General features: G+C 39.8%; 1 protein-coding gene across 1 annotated transcript; it reads left to right on the top strand.

Moving 5' to 3' along the window:
• The first annotated feature begins 248 nt into the window (after positions 1–248).
• Positions 249–14,824, top strand: MFSD8 (major facilitator superfamily domain containing 8). The gene is made up of 12 exons (XM_051618939.1): positions 249–447; positions 2,168–2,253; positions 3,299–3,342; positions 4,897–5,137; positions 5,447–5,560; positions 6,911–7,055; positions 7,665–7,723; positions 9,808–9,916; positions 11,049–11,183; positions 12,204–12,307; positions 12,395–12,654; positions 13,387–14,824. Exons 1-12 carry the CDS (start codon positions 359–361, stop codon positions 13,600–13,602), a joined length of 1,602 nt encoding a protein of 533 aa, XP_051474899.1. The 5' UTR covers positions 249–358; the 3' UTR covers positions 13,603–14,824.
• The last annotated feature ends 1,193 nt before the right edge of the window (positions 14,825–16,017 follow it).

Below are 16,017 nucleotides of genomic sequence, written 5' to 3'. Positions count from 1 at the left end.
GCGCCCCGAAGGTCACTCACCCGGCGCTGCGGGTGCCGAGACACCGCACGGGCGGGGGGGGCGGGGGAGGGAGAGGGGCGGGGCCTCGCGGGCGGGCGGGAAGGCGGGCGCGCGCACGTACGCACGCACGCAGCGGGAGGTGCGTGGGTGGAGGCCGCTGGCCCCGCCCCGTGCACGTGACACGGCACGCCCGCCCCGCCCCGCGCTGTCTCGCGCCGGGCGGGCGCCGCGGCCGTTGGCGGCTCCGTCGCGCGCTCCCTCTGGCGGGGGCGGCGGGTGAAGCGCGAGCGGGAGGGCCCGGCCGGGAGGGCCCGGCGCTGCGGGGCTCGGGCACGGGCAGGGCTGGGCTGAGCTGAGCATGGCGGCCGCGGTCTCCGGTCCGGACGAGGCTGCGGACGGGCAGGAGCCTTTGCTGAGTTCCGGGGAGCCGGAGGAGGCGGAGAGCAGGTAGGGGGCTTGTTTCTTCCCGCTTTTCTCCTTCTGGAGGCGGCTCCTGGAGCTGCTGGGGGAGAGCTGCGCCAGCAGCCGCCTCCCGCCCCGCCGGGCCGCGGGAGCTGCAGCCCCGCCAGCCGCAGGGGGGCCGCGCTGGGTGAGGAGCCCCGCTCCCTTCCCTCCGGCGGGCTTTACCCCGCAAGGAAAGCCCCAGCTCGAGGGCAGCTCCAGCCTGCCCGGGAGGCGCTGCCCGGCGGGGGTGCTCCCTCTGTAAAACCCCGACGCCCTCGCTTGGGACGTTCATAGAATGCCAGGCTGGAAGGGACTTTGAGGATCATCTGGTCCAACCTTCCTAGGTAGGAGCACCGTTTAGATGAGGTGGCCCAGCACCTTGTCTGGCTGTCTTAGAAGGTGTCCGGTGTTGAGGAATCCACCCCTTCCCTGGGGAGGTTATCCCAATGTGTGACTTTTCTCATAGTGAGAAATTCTCTTCTGGTGTCCCATCGGGATCTGCGCAGCAATAACTCGCACCCATTATCCCTCGTCCTTTTTCTGTGATTCCACGTAAAAAGGGAGCCTCGTCTTCCTGGTAGCCACCCTCCCAAGTACTGGAACGTGGGAATAAGGTCTTCCCTTAAGCCTTCTTTTCTCGAGGCTGAACAAACACAGTTCTCTCAAAGTTCCTTGTAAAGTCTCTCCCAAGTTCTTACAAAGCATAAAAGTTGATTATTGTGGTACTGAGGTGTACGTATTTGTTACTTTTCTTTGGACAGCAGCTGATCGCTGCCAGAAAAAATAAACAGTATCTTGAGTGTGTAGGAGTGACTGCTGCCGGCTGTGCCGAGGTGTTCTCATACTTGAGAAGTGTAAGAACAAGTATACTGCTTGATTTAACTAAAATCTTGTAAGTAACCAAACGCAGCATAAACAAGAGCTTGACTTTTTCCCTATGCATGATGGTAATAAGATGACAAAGTACATTTAGAAACACCTTTTGTATGGTTAAAGTTTCATTGAACCAAGACACTTCCTTGATAATCTTAGAAGTCTTTTCTAATCTTAATGATTCTATGATTCTAAAATTCAACAGTGTAAACATTTCTGAAGAAATAAGTGTTCATATCATTCTGTGAAATAGCTGTATTAGCTTTAAAATTGCACATGTGCCTGTCTGTGCATAAACAATGTTTATAAACTGTGTTCAGGCATATATAACCTAGGTCTGCATCTTTTGGACAGGGCTTGTTTTGTTTAGGGTATTTCAAAACCAAGAGGAGTGAAGAACCCTGAAATATTCTTGGTTCTGAAAAAGTACATGGGTCTCAGAAGGTGCTTACGAATTTTAAAAAAGTAACTTACTGCTCACAAATTTTGTAACTTTAAATTATTTTGCAGCCCTTACAATCTTCAGCAGTATCTTTTACAGACATATTTTATAATATATAGTTATCTCTCTACATAAAGATCTTTTTGTGTAGTATTTGAATGCAATGGTACGTTACAGTATTTCTATTAGTTTTTTGTATTTGTCAATCTAGTATTTTTTCAGTGAAAATTAACTTTCTTCTATAATAAGTTATTTGTATTCCTTGCTGTGTGCAAGTCCATTCCTGCCTAACAACTTACACAGTGTTATTGAGAGGTTTGTGAAAAGTGTCTTCAATGTTTGATGGGAAAAAATAGAAGAGAATGTGATAATTATTTTTTTCTCTCTTGACACTTGGTTCAAAACCAGGGATGTTGTGGAAACGCAAGAGCATTATAAGAGCAGGTGGCGATCCATCCGGATTATGTATCTTACTATGTTTCTCAGTAGTCTAGGTGAGTAAACACAGGTGAATTTCAATGCTATTTCCTTAATTAATATCTTTTAGTTTGGAAATTACAGGGTTTTCTAGATTTAAATTACATAGCTCCTTTAATGCTACTGTTTTATAACCTTAAAAAGGTGCATTTTCTGATTCTTCAAAAAAGAAGATATGCCTAGCAAATCAAACAAAGTTACATTTAATAAGACAAGTTAAATAATACTGTTTTGAGACTAAATGACATATTACTTAAATCTGTTTTATGGCTTTGTGATAGTTCAGTGTAAAAGGTAGTGGCAGAGTAGGGTTATTGCTCAGAACCAATGCAAAGAAAAGTCACACTAACCATTCAAAGTGAAATGTTTAGGGAATGAAAATGGGCAACAATGCTAAGTTCTTAAGAGGCAAGATATTTGTGGTCATGTACATGTATGTTATCTATTTCAAAATGTGTAGGAGAGCTTGTTTTCTCCTGTGGGATTTTGTGTCTCCACTGCAGAACAAATTACTGTTTCACTGCTAAATAACTGCACTTGGAAACTAGACTTCTGTTGATTTTTGACTTCTCTAGGTTTTCTATGGCCCTAGAAATTACCATGAAAATCATAGGATACTTCCATGATTATTTTTTTTTTAATTGGATGAATTAAAATTTCTTCTATAAATTAATACAAAGATGTCACAATATCAAAACATTCTTTTTGCTCTGGGGACATTGTCTTTTCTTACGGAGAAAAATACCATGCAGTTTGCTTGATGTATCAGTATTCCTTTCGTAGGAGTTATTTTTGTTTAGTGTTTAAGCACCTATAAAATGTCCTTTCAAAAACAGTTCCTTCTGTTGGGAGAAATCATCACTCCTTAAAAAAACCACATAAAACAGCTTTTTCAGGTGACAGGTTGATGCACAATTTTAGACTTGCATATATGCCATAATATATATACTATAATATACTTAAAAGCAGGAGAATGAACTTCTAATAACTGGTTCAGGAAAACAAATTACTAATAAACATGTCAAATAGTGTAACTTCAGTTATGTTCTTACTGCATTGCAGGTTTCTCCATTGTAATTATGTCTGTGTGGCCATATCTCCAAAAGGTTTGTAAATGTTTTTTAATTAGTAAGAACAGAAAACTGTTCTCAGAAAGTATGTAATACAAAAGTGGCCTTTTATTTAGGAAAAGAAACAGTGAAGGGAAGTGTGTGGTTGTAAGAGCCTTGTATTTTTCCATTTGCTTAGACAACATTCATTATTTCATATGAAATCTGTCAGTTTATTTCCTGAATTCATAAAGGTACATAACAATCCAGAAATGTATGGTTTTCCAATATAAATTCACTGCTTTCTCAGACAGTGAATCAATAGAAATGTCTTTATCTGAATGCATTGGTAGTGTTTAAAGATAATACACGAGGCTTGTCTGCATTTTGGGGAAAAAGAAAAAGAAAACTGAAGGTACAAGTTGCTTTATAACTGTCAGATTGTAGCACGTGGACTTTCTTGGTATTCTTAACAGGGAATTGCCTGTGTTCCTGAGTAGTTTTTGTTTGTTTTCCACTTTTTTGCATTCTTGTTAAAAGAATAAAAGGCATAAAAGCTCCCTAAAACTTCATTTAATTTGTGATAGGATTTTACTGTTCCTGGAGTTGTAGAAGGCAGTTTCAAATGCAAATTTGGAACAATATATCCTGGGCAGGGTCTTAGAGGTACCCTTAAAATTAAGACTGGTGCTGAATTATTGAAGAAAAAATGTGTCATCATCCTTGTAAATCAGGACAGATTCAGGCATGTGCAGGGATGTCTCAAGTGATTCCATGTTCCTGGCATGTGAACTGTTTACCCCACTGCTTAAGTTATGTTGGTAGCCTCCAACATCAGCAGCGCTGTATGAAGACTATTGAGTTGCTGCCAGTGAGCAATTTCCAGTCTCAGAAGCAAAGCATGTTTTATTGGTTTGGGGCATTGCTGGAGGGAGTTAGCCGAGGTTCATTGCCCCAGACAAAGTGCTATGTGAACAGAACTGCTGCTGAGACCCAGAGTGGTGTGTTTATATTGAACACCGCACAACGCCTTGCAGACACACTGACTTGTTCAGGGATAGCCTAGGTTTGACACTGCATTGTAGTGCCATATATCCTCAGAATTACAGTGCAGAGTCTCAGGTATTTCAGGTACTGATTCCAAAATAGTTTTGTTGAAATCTGTCTTTAGCCCTGGGGGTAAACTGAAGCAGTTCACTCCCCAGGTGACCCCTCCCCAAACAAGAAGGGGAATCAGGAAGAGGAAAGAAGCCCCATGGGCTGAAAAATAAACACATTTAAGGAAACAACAGAACTCATACAACCACTAATATAAAGCATATAAACTTGTACTCAGTGTAGTCCTTGGGAGTAGCAGAAGGAGCAGTAAGCCAAGAGTGAGGAGCCCTGGGAAACAGCTTCCCATTTTATAATGAGCGTGAGATGAGAGATGTGGGATACACCTGGTAGCCAGCTTGGGGCAGCTGCTCTGACTGGAGCTCCCAGGTGACTCAGGGCCACTACTGGCCTGTCCTGCATGGCTGGCCTATGATTCTGTCCCAGTGACACCTGGACAGGATTATAAAAGACTATAATACTTTATCCACAGAATTGATTAATTTGTTTCTGCAGATTGATCCGACAGCAGATGGGAGTTTCTTGGGCTGGATTATAGCGTCATATAGCATTGGCCAAATGGTCGCCTCTCCCCTGTTCGGCTTGTGGTCCAATTACAGGCCAAGGAGAGAACCTCTTGTTGTTTCAAGTGCTATTTCAATAGCTGCTAATTGCCTTTATGCCTACATCCATGTACCTCATTCACACAACAAATACTACATGCTGACTGCACGTGCTCTTGTGGGATTTGGAGCAGGTAACCACAGCACAATTTAAAGTAATTAAAATTATTAAATTCTATGTCTCGTATAAGATAGTTGATATGATATTTTAGTACTTGATTTACCATTATGTAAATGATAACTTATTACTTAGGCAAAGAATTGGCCAATATTAATTTTTAATAAAATTGTGTAGCTGTGCAGTTGTGTATATATACTAAAGGGAGTGCTGGGTTTTATTTTGTTGCAAAACAAGAGGGAAAAAAATTAAAATAAATGTAACTGGATAATTTAACACTATAACAGTATTTACATGAAAATGTTATTGGTTTTGTTTTTTTAAGGAAACGTGGCTGCAGTTCGATCATACATTGCGGGTGCCACTTCACTTACAGAGAGAACAAGTGCCATGGCCAATACCAGTGCTTGCCAAGCAATTGGCTTCATATTAGGACCAGGTAAAGCTTATCTTCTTTCCTTACTTCATTTTGGGATGAAATTGACATTACAAGTAGGAGATGTCAGCAGCTGTATGTTGGGGATTTTAAGGCATTGTTTGTCAGTGGTATAAAAATTCAATACATGGGATCCACTCATATATTCTTGTATACGCTAATATAAATACACCAGTACAAATAAATTCTAATTGTAGTTAAAAACTAGCTGGTTTAGATTGCTGGCTGCAGGAAAAACAAGTTTCAGGGTGCTTTCTTGCACCAGTACCCAGTCAATAGTCTTGATCCATGGAGAAGGGAATTTAATGTTGCTGTGCTAGGGTAAACGTTTCTGCCTTTCTGAAATAACTGAAAACTTCACCTTGCCTCACATGTTATAGAAAATAACATCCAACAGTCTTTCTGATCATGTAGTGAATATCACAAGATCTTCGTATTGGCAAAAATTTTAAGACATAGCATGGGTGTTACTGGGAGTGCAGGGAACAAAGAGGGGTTTTTGTTAGATCAGGTGTAACTGTGGCTCCCAAGATACTCTGTCTGCTTCATGGGAGAAATATGTTAGACTTGCCTTGTGTTGTAAAGAGAGACCAGCAGTTTTGTCCTAAACACCCTCTACTAATTACTTGTCTTCTGTAGCTGGAGATTAAGATTATCCAGTTGACACAGATGAACTGCTTTGTCTGTGGTAGTGTAATGAGGTGAAAGTTTAGGGCTGAAAGTTTCTTCTCCAATTGATTTATACTAGTGCTGTTGATAGAGCATTAAGGGGTCTACAGCAACAACAAAAAAATCTGCATTCTTTGTGTGGTTTGCACAGAGTATAAGTTTAGGTAATTTCCTTTCCTAATTTGATAGGGACTCTTTAGTCTATTTCCTAACACTAGTATTGACTTGATCTTGCCCTGCACTGATTTAAATTTTAATTAAAAAAAACCCCACAACTTCTTTTCTCTCTAGCTTGCCCTTAGCAGCAAGGATAGCCCAGTCCCAGGACCAAGGTTTTCATTGTAGGAAGAAGAGGAAAAAGAGTAAATCGGCTGTCTGCACGTGGCCAAGAAAGTTAACCATTGGTATACTTAGAATTCACTTCAAGTTCTTTAAGTGTCATGCTGGTATTTATACAGTGTATTTGTGTGTAACTGAGTAGTTTTCTGGCTAGTTGAGATTCCACTGGTTTTCACGGCTTGTTTAGAGTAGGATTCACAAAATGTAAAAGATTTGGCAGGTATAATACTTAAATTTTACTTAGCAGTTAGAACAACTTTGCTTACCCAGTTTTATATGTTTATTCTGTGTTTTAATTTTTCTTAATGGCTCTTAAGATTTTATTAATACATTTATGTTTTTAAGTTTTTCAGACGTGTTTTACACTTATTGGAGAAGAAGGAATAACATGGAAATTAATTTTTCTTCAGCTGAACATGTATACGGCACCAGTTTTATTTGGAGCTCTCTTAGGAGTTATTAATATTATTCTCATCTTTGCTATATTCAGGTAAGTAAATAGAAAAAAAGATAAATATTCTACCTTGTTTTAGTGGGTGGCCTGTTAAAAATAATATGCCACTCAAAAGGAGGAGCCTTAAATCTGGAGTGCTAAAACTATACACTCTTATTTATTTTTCAGAGTTTCTTCCTTATTTAATGCAGATCTTTTTTCACTGTGCTTATGAATGCGTCATAGTGATGTTATGGCTAGACTGTAAACTGATGAAAAAAGAGCTGCTAAATTATTATTTTTAATGTTGCTGATTTCTGCCCATCTTTTTTTCTCTTAAGAGAAACAAGTTCAGCTTGTCTGTAGGGTTCTCACTGAGTCTTTCCTTTAAGAATCTCACAGGGGGATTTTAATGCATAATTCCATTGGTGTCAGTGAGGTCGGGGGAGAGATGCACACAGATACATGATAATCTCTCACTAGAATATGGTCTTGAGTATGGTGGTGTTCACTGCAGTCAAATGTAGACTACACTGATGATGTTTAAAGGAGCTGGAAATAATTAGAATATAAGATGATACCATTTAAAATAATTTCAGTATAAACTGGACTCAATAGTAGATCAAAGAAATATGTGTATTAATGAAAACAATTCTAAATTTCTAGGGAACATAGAGTGGATGACTCAGGACGGCAGTGCAAAAGTGTCAATTTTGAAGGAGAAGGTACCTGTGTTTTCTTGGAAACTTGCTCTGTGATTTAATTTTGAAGTACGTTCTTACTCCATACAAGCATTTAGAAATGTTTTCAAGTCTGACATGTTGGGAACTTGAAACGAAAAACAGGCTGTATCTCTTTCATGTCCACGTTGTGTCTGTATGTGTACATAATGCTGTCTGGGAACAATGAAGAAGAAAAAAACCAAAACAATTGTATGCATCTTTCCAGATTTTTGCCCTGAAACTGTCTCTCTTCCAAGAGACAGGATTAAGTGAATATGGAAATTAAAAAAGTCTTCCTGGACTGCTACTTTACAGTCATAATTCTATTTTGTCCGGTAATATTGTTGCATATCAGCTTTCACATTTAGCATCTTATGAAAATATTTATGTTGTAGAAGCAAATTTGGTTAGTAGGAATAAAGTACAGTAGTTGCTACATACAGTGTAACAGCTTATGTTCAGTATGTACCCTTTTTGTATGCAGTTCAGATTTTTACAACGTTGTGAGTATCCTTTTCACATGAGGAATAAAAGGTGTGTGAAAGATTATGTTAAATCAACCTCTTTTAAAATCTCTGGATATCACTGTTCAGTATTTTATTAGTTGTCAGTTTAAAGACAGAGCGCTATGTGCCCACCACACATGGTGTTTTGTGCATGAAAATGCTATGCCCAGGTCAGAGGAACAATGTCTCTCTGGTAGTGCAGAGAATTCTGTTCAGTGTTTTTGACCTTACTAGAGGAACAGAAAGTGTTTCAGTTTTTCTTGTTAAGGTATTTGAAGAAGTTTGCTTTTTTTGCTGTCACTCAGGACCTGTCAGTCCAAAAACAGATGGTATAACCAATTGGGAGATAATTTTCCCTCGTTGTCCTACAAATTGACGTTTCAACAATTCTGTTTTGGTTTTAAACCATTATACTTAGGTTGCGTTCTGGTTTGGTTTGGTGGGTTTTTTTGGTAGTGAGGGAAGGGCCCCAGGAGTGGCTCTGGTAAGAAGCTGAGAACCTCCCCCTGCTCCAAACCCAGCCAAGGAGCCATTAGAGGGAAAACAGATGCACCTCTACATTAACATACGAAAGAACTGAAATGAGACCTGAGCAGAGCAAGCACTAGAAGGAGAAGAGCAGTGCTGGGGAAGGAGAGCGGTGCTGGTGGTTGGTGAGGAAGAAGGGGAAGAAGGTGCCCGAGAGCAGAAGTTTCCCTGTAACCCATGGCGAGATGGCAGCTGTCCCCCTGCAGTCGTGGAGGAACGTGGTGGAACAATCCCTGGAGGCACCAGGAGAGGTGAACTTGACCTCTGGACTTGGATTTTGTGGCCAGAGGATTTGCTGCCTGTGGACTCCAATTGCACAGCCTTGGAAGACCCCGGGCCAGGGGAGTTTGTTCCTGAAGCAGCCCGTGACTCTGTGCGAAGCTCAGGCTGGAGCAGCTCCGGGCCTCGTGGGAAGGACTCGTGAAGGACAGGTTCCTGGAGGACTCTCTCCCATGGGAGGGACCCTGTGGGGAAGCAGGGAAGGACTGTAAGGAATCCTCCTTCCTGAGGAGGAAGGAGCAGCAGGAACCACCAGCCTGTGAACTGACTCTAACCCCCCTTCCCTGTCCCCCTGTGCTGCTGGAGGGAAGGAGGGAGAGAAACCGGGATCGAAGTGATTTGGGCCCGGGAAGAAGGGAGGGGTGGGGTAATATAGGCAAGCCCTGTTATTTGTGTTGTCTGCATCCTGTGTGTGTTTGATGAGTGTGAAATTATTATTTTTTCCTCAAGCTGAGTCTGTTTTGCCTGCGACCTTAATCGGTGAAGAACCCTCCTTTGTCTCAACCCATGAGCTTTGTCCTCCTCAAAGCTCCTGTGTGTGTCCTCCTGTGTGTGGGGGGGGTGGGGGGGCGGGGAGTTGAGTGAGCGGCCATGGGGATGTTTCTTTTGTTGTGTTGTCCTAAACCACAACAGGTTGTCAAAATATAACTACCTCGCCTCCCACCAGCCTGCATGTTAAATACTTAAGAGAGTAGGGAAATAATTGCTGTTTGTAATTTGTGGTGGTGTAAAAAAAGCTCAGTTTGACATCTGGATTATTCTGTTCTGTTGCAGAAAGTGGTGTTCTGGATCAGGACACAGAAGCAAACGTTGACCATGTTGCTGTGGTAGCAGTTAATTTTCTTTTCTTTGTCATCTTGTTTGTGTTTGCTGTCTTTGAAACGTAAGTTTATCTATTTTCTCTCAAAATACTTAAACATAAAATGTAGTTAGACTGGGTGTGTGTGTGTTAAGGCTTTTCTGTTGCACTCATTTTCTTAACCATTCTCTTCATAAATGGAAATCCAAAACCAAATGCAATGACATTGATGTATACTGATACAGAGTAATGAATTAAAGGTCAGTAATAACTAAAAATATGTAGCACACAGTTTGTGGTATATGACACTTCCATGTAAAACCTTTTGAATGGATGCAAACCCATATCCTCAACTTTTTAATGTTAAAAAAAAAGCTTAATTTCAGCTACTTAAAACTTCAGAGAAAACTCTCCACTTGAGTACCTTGTTCTATACTTTGTTCTATACTTTTTATTTTAGTTTTGTGTAATTTCTTAGTATGATTCTAATTAACTACAGAAGCTCCAGTGAAGCTTTCATTTCGGTAATGATTATAACAATTGTTTGATACAGTTAATGCAATTGTATCCTTAAATACCCTATTTTACATTACTTTTTTTTACGTTACTCTCAAATTTTCTCCGGGGAAGAAAATAAGTAAGACATAGCATGACCTCAGACTGAAGTATACTTAATGTTTTTAATTTTTAAAGTACTTTGAGGATATAAGATTTAATTTGTACGTCTTTTGACCTCTAACATAACTATAGTTGCTTATAACAATGTGCCTCAGTCTTAATTGCTTTAATTTTTGAAAACAGAGTACGTAGAGACTGGTTGGTTGCTAAATCTGTAACACTGTTAAACATTTGTTGCTTTTATACTCACAGGGCCTGGGTTGTTTTTTTTTTGTGGGGTTTGTTTGTTTGTGGTTTGTTTTTTTCTTTCCATTACCATTGCTTTGCTTTAACTCCATCTTTTCATGAAGTATTGGAAATAGGTTGATGACACTTGAGAGTGTGGCTGGCGTAATGCAGTTATGAATTTTGGTGGATTTGGTTTTAATACATGATACATGACAGAGTTAGTTAATAATGAGCCTTTGTTTCCTGATATGCCTGTCAGGAGGAAAGGCTTCTGTACCACTGTTTTTGATGTTTGGGACAATATAGTATGAAAATTACTGTATAGAAGCTGCTTTTTTTCAATTAATGTAATTTTGTTCTGTTGATTTAGTATAGCTACTCCATTGACGATGGATATGTATTCCTGGACCAGGAAAGAAGCCGTTTTTTACAATGGAATAATCCTTTGTGTGGTTGGCATTGAATCAGTTATTGTTTTCATGGTGGTTAAAACACTATCTAAAAAGTAAGTTTTTGGAGTTTCTTGGAATTTTCTTACTTATATTAGCTAAGTGTGAAAAGCTTTATGGCAAGACCACATCTGCATTACTTGAATCTTACTTGTTAGTGAATTTGAGTTTACTGTTACATGGAAGTACTTCCCGTTTTGACACAGCCATGATGCAAAGGTTATTCTTCGTTCTGTTAACATAACCCCTTCTTCTGCCCAGCAGAGGGACCTGGGAGCGCTTGTTAAACCCAGGTTGAACATGAGCCAGCAGTGTGCCCAGGTGGCCCAGAAGGCCAATGGCATCTGGCTTGTATCGGGAATAGTGTGGCCAGCAGGAGTAGGGATGTAATTCTCCCCCTGTACACAGCACTGGTGAGGCCTCACCTCGAGTACTGTGTGCAATTCTGGGCCTCTCACTTCGAAAAGGATATTGAGGTGCTGGAGCAGGTCCAGAGGAGAGCAACAAGGCTGGTGAAGGGACTAGAGGGAAAGTCTTACAGGAATAGGCTGAAGGAGCTGGGGTTGTTTAACCTGGAGGACACTCAGCAGGGACCTTACCACTCTTTTCCACTACCTGAAAGGGAGGTTGTAGTCAGGTAGAGGCTGGGCTCTTTTTCCAAGCAACTAGCAACAAGACAAGAGGCCATGGCCTCAAGCTGCTCCAGGGGAGGTTTAGGTTGCATATTAGGAAGTGCTTCCTCACAGAGAGGGTGATTAGGCATTGGAATGGACTTCCCAGGGAAGTGGTGGAGTCACCATCCCTGGAGGTGTTTGGGGAAAGACTGCATGTGGCACTTAGTGCTGTGGTGTTAGGTCATAGGCTGGACTTGATGATCTCAAGGTCTTTTCCAGAGTCTGTGATTGTCTTTTACCCTTGAATCACATGAAAAACAGGTTTTAACTTACTGTAATTTTGCAGTTTTTCTAGCAGGCATTTTGGTCAGGCATCTTTTCCACAAACTAGTGGACTATGTCATCAGTACTTCCATAAATTTTACTTTAATTAAATATTTTTGTAATTTCATTGTTTGCTAGGACTGGTGAGCGTGCCATACTCCATGGAGGCTTACTGATTGTCTTGGTTGGATTCTTTATCTTACTGCCTTGGGGGAAAAAGCTGCCCAATATCCAGTGGGAAGGTATACAAAACTATTATCATGATGTTTTCTGGAAATCTTTTCATTGTAGTATTTTTTCTTACTGGCATGCATAACTTATTTTTACAGAAATAAAGAATAACTCCATTCCCAGAACAGCTTCCACTGAAATGTTTATGCCTTTCTGGAGTTTGCAAGTGATGCAGCTTCCATCCAACCACACCACAGAGCCCGTGGGCTGCCCTGTCACACAGTCCTGGTGCCTGAATACTCCTATGATCTACCTGGCCCAGTATATCAGCTCTGACATACTGATAGGGTTGGGCTATCCAGTTTGTAATGTCATGTCCTACACGTTATACTCAAAAATTCTAGGGCCAAAGCCCCAGGTAAGCATGATGCCTTAACAGTTTATTATAACTTGCTCTCCAGGGCTTGCACCCTCTTTACTTGAATGAGGGATCTAGTTCAAATTATTTTTGTTATTAGCCAAATAATAGTATGTTTCAACCAGTGCTGAAAGTTTCCCGGAACTCTCATCTCTTTTAAAATCCAAGGAATTAAAAAGCAAGGTTTGTACTACAATTTATGGCAAATCTTGCAGTGTGAATATTTCAGAACTAAACCTAAAGCTTGTGACTTTCATGACTCCTGGAAGAGTCATTTTTGTAACAACAACTTATATATTTGGAATATTGGTATTTGATAATGTTTCTCTTACTAAATATATTATATAAAGACTATTAACACTATGGTACCTTCAGTTATTAACATTTCACAGTGGTGAAACACATAGTAAGGTGATATTACTGCTTAACGAAAACTGCTCTTACTTTATCTCATTTTCTATCTTACATTTTGCTGTAAAAGATTAAAAGCTTTAAGCCAGAATGCCTTTTTATTTAGAAAGCTACAAAGTATGAAGCTCAGTGGAGCCTTCAAATTAATACTTAGAGAAGCTAAGTGGTATCTTGGAAACAAAGTACTCAGTATCTTATGCTTTAAGACAAATAAACAATTGCTTAAACACTTGTAAATTTCCTATTTAGGATAATTTGTGGGAATTATTGGGTAGCCAGATAATTCCTGTATCACTAACCTAAGCTTTTGTTCTTCTCTAGGGTGTCTACATGGGGTGGTTAACTGCCTCTGGAAGTGGAGCACGAATACTTGGGCCTGTTTTTGTAAGCCAAGTGTACACTCACTTGGGACCACGTTGGGCATTTAGCTTGATCTGTGGAGTAGTTGTAGCCTCTCTCTTAGTCTTGGAGATAGTATACAAGAGACTAATTGCATTTTCTGTCAGATACGGAAGGATGCAAGAAGAGAATTGTTAAATATGTATTTAAAGAAAAAAAGTAAAACCAACCGGAAATAACACGTGTTTATTACTGCTTTTTATTGAGGAGTACCTAACCCCTGACCTTGTTGGCTGTATGCTAAGAACTGTAAGCCTGTATTTACACATTGACAGAGCACATAACTTGGTCATATCCTAATACATGGCTACACCTGCTGCAACAGAGCTTTTGTTCTCTGCTTTTCTAGCAGCAGAGGAAAGGATGTGAACAAGTTAGATCAGTACAATGAGATATTTGAAGCGTGTACGATTTAAATGATGCACCTGTGTGCTGAATGTAGCTATGAAGGTCACAGGTTACGTGCATCCTTTTCAGAAAGAAGTAAAAGAAGTATTTATCTTGATTCTGTGAATCAGGATTAGTAACTCTTTTGTAACTACAAGATTAGTAGACTGCATGCACTTTGTCCAGAAACACTGCGACTTGAGTGAACTGACTTTGAGTTTGGTAGTTTGTAAGCACTGGTTAAAACAAAATGTCTCTCTTTGGAAAATGTCACATGTCAGCACATCATCTCCAGGATTTCAAATGAAATGTGACAGAATCATAGAGGAAGGCAGATGCCTACTTCACAAGCAGTTTATGTGAGATTTGGGTATTTAATGTTAAAGAGCCATTGAAAATCACAGCCATGGTGGCTGTTACTTGAACTACAGTGAAGTATATGTGAAACTTTTCTTCTGCTGTTTTGCTGAATGCCTTTTTATAGCTAGAAGGAGAACCTGCACAGAGTTAAATTATGCACAGCTTTTCCTTACTTTACTACAAGAAGGAAATACTAAGCATGATAGTTTGCACTTGTTACTTTTGAGAATGAATGCACTGTACTGAGCAGTGTTAATGAAGTAATTAAGCAGGAGGAAAATGGCTCTTCAGGTGTTGACTGTTATTTCTAAACTTATTTTTTCTGATATGGTATAAGAAATAGGAATTTACAATGTTTGAATAATTGTGTTTATTTTAAAAAGTGAAATAATTTTCCTTCATAATGGGGAATTATAACCTCACTTGTATGGGTTTAACTGTTTCAGTGCTACTTGGGGGGGGGGGGAATCGGGAATAACTCCAGTTGTAGCTGCTGCTTAATGTCTATATTTTATGCTTACTGAATTTATTAAATGTAACTAAATATTCCTATCTAATCAATTGTTCAAACACTGAAAGACTACTAAATTAAATACTATTTTTTCAATACTGATTGAAGGAAATACAGAAGTTTTATTCTCTGTCATGCTTTCCTGCTGCAGAATCACAAAATGTTATGAGAAAGGACTTGGCTTTCTTAAGTATTTCCCTTACATACTAATTCCTAAGACCAAAAATGCTGTGTTTTGGTGGTGAAAACAGACTGCAAATTGAAGTGCTTAGAGTTAGGGTAACCAAAAATTTCTTCAGTCATGGGAAGGTGGTGTTACTTGGGATATGAGAAATACAAGAATTTTTTTAAATGGCTGACAGGATTTTGTGTTTACAACTCTTTGTGCTGAAAGTATATATGCTGTAGGGTTTTTATTACTGTTGTTCTTCAGGCTAGCTAATTTCCAACTTAAGTGAGAAAGTATTTGGGTTACTTGGAGGGATTAGTTTTGCTTTAACTTATTTAAAAGGTTAAGGATGAAACAATATTCCAGTCTCTTCTGCAGTGAATAGCTGTAAAAAACAGAATATACCTTAAACAGGGTAGGCTATGCACATTAATATATATTAATTTACATAATTATTAAAATACAGCAAGGCTTGAAATTCTTTGGCCATGTTATGGCCATGTTAGCCTGTTATGGAATTGGGATCCTCTTGTTCTTACAAATCATGTGCTTGTATTCACAGGTAGGAAGATGTAACGTAACTGCACTTAAATCACAGTGTTCCTCACACACTAGAGCATTTCTAAGCATTTTTATGCCATTCTGGCCCCAGCTGTCTACCTCTTCAACTATTTGTAGATTTATCTTGTACAAACTGTATTATGTCAGATTATCAGTATGGCAAATAAAGCAGGTTTTTAATATGCAGTACTGACACATCTTATCAAGCCTGAGTTGCTACTTTAAAACTCAGTTGCTTTAAGATTAAAGTAGTGAAATGAAGTGTTTCCTCTAAGATAGCTATATTTATGTGCAGATGCACGTTTTAATCTATAGGTATATTCAAAACCTTTGCAGTCTGCATGAGAGCTATGCACACGACTTGGTTTATCAAAGGCTTGTAATAGTTACTTTACCATGCAATCATTCCATCTGAATAAGGAACACTTGTCAACTGAGAGTGCATTTAAAAAAATCCTTTTGGAGAATCATTTAAGGTTGGGTTGTTTGGGTTTTTATAGTCAGCTGTAAAACAGATATAAAATACTGAATACACAAACCATAGTGCAATCTTTCACTTCAGCAA

This window comes from Apus apus, chromosome 4, assembly GCF_020740795.1.
Source record: "Apus apus isolate bApuApu2 chromosome 4, bApuApu2.pri.cur, whole genome shotgun sequence".
NCBI classification, from domain to species: domain Eukaryota; kingdom Metazoa; phylum Chordata; class Aves; order Apodiformes; family Apodidae; genus Apus; species Apus apus.
The sequence above is the reverse complement of the archived record's forward strand: the minus strand, read 5'-3'. Positions and strand labels throughout refer to the sequence as shown.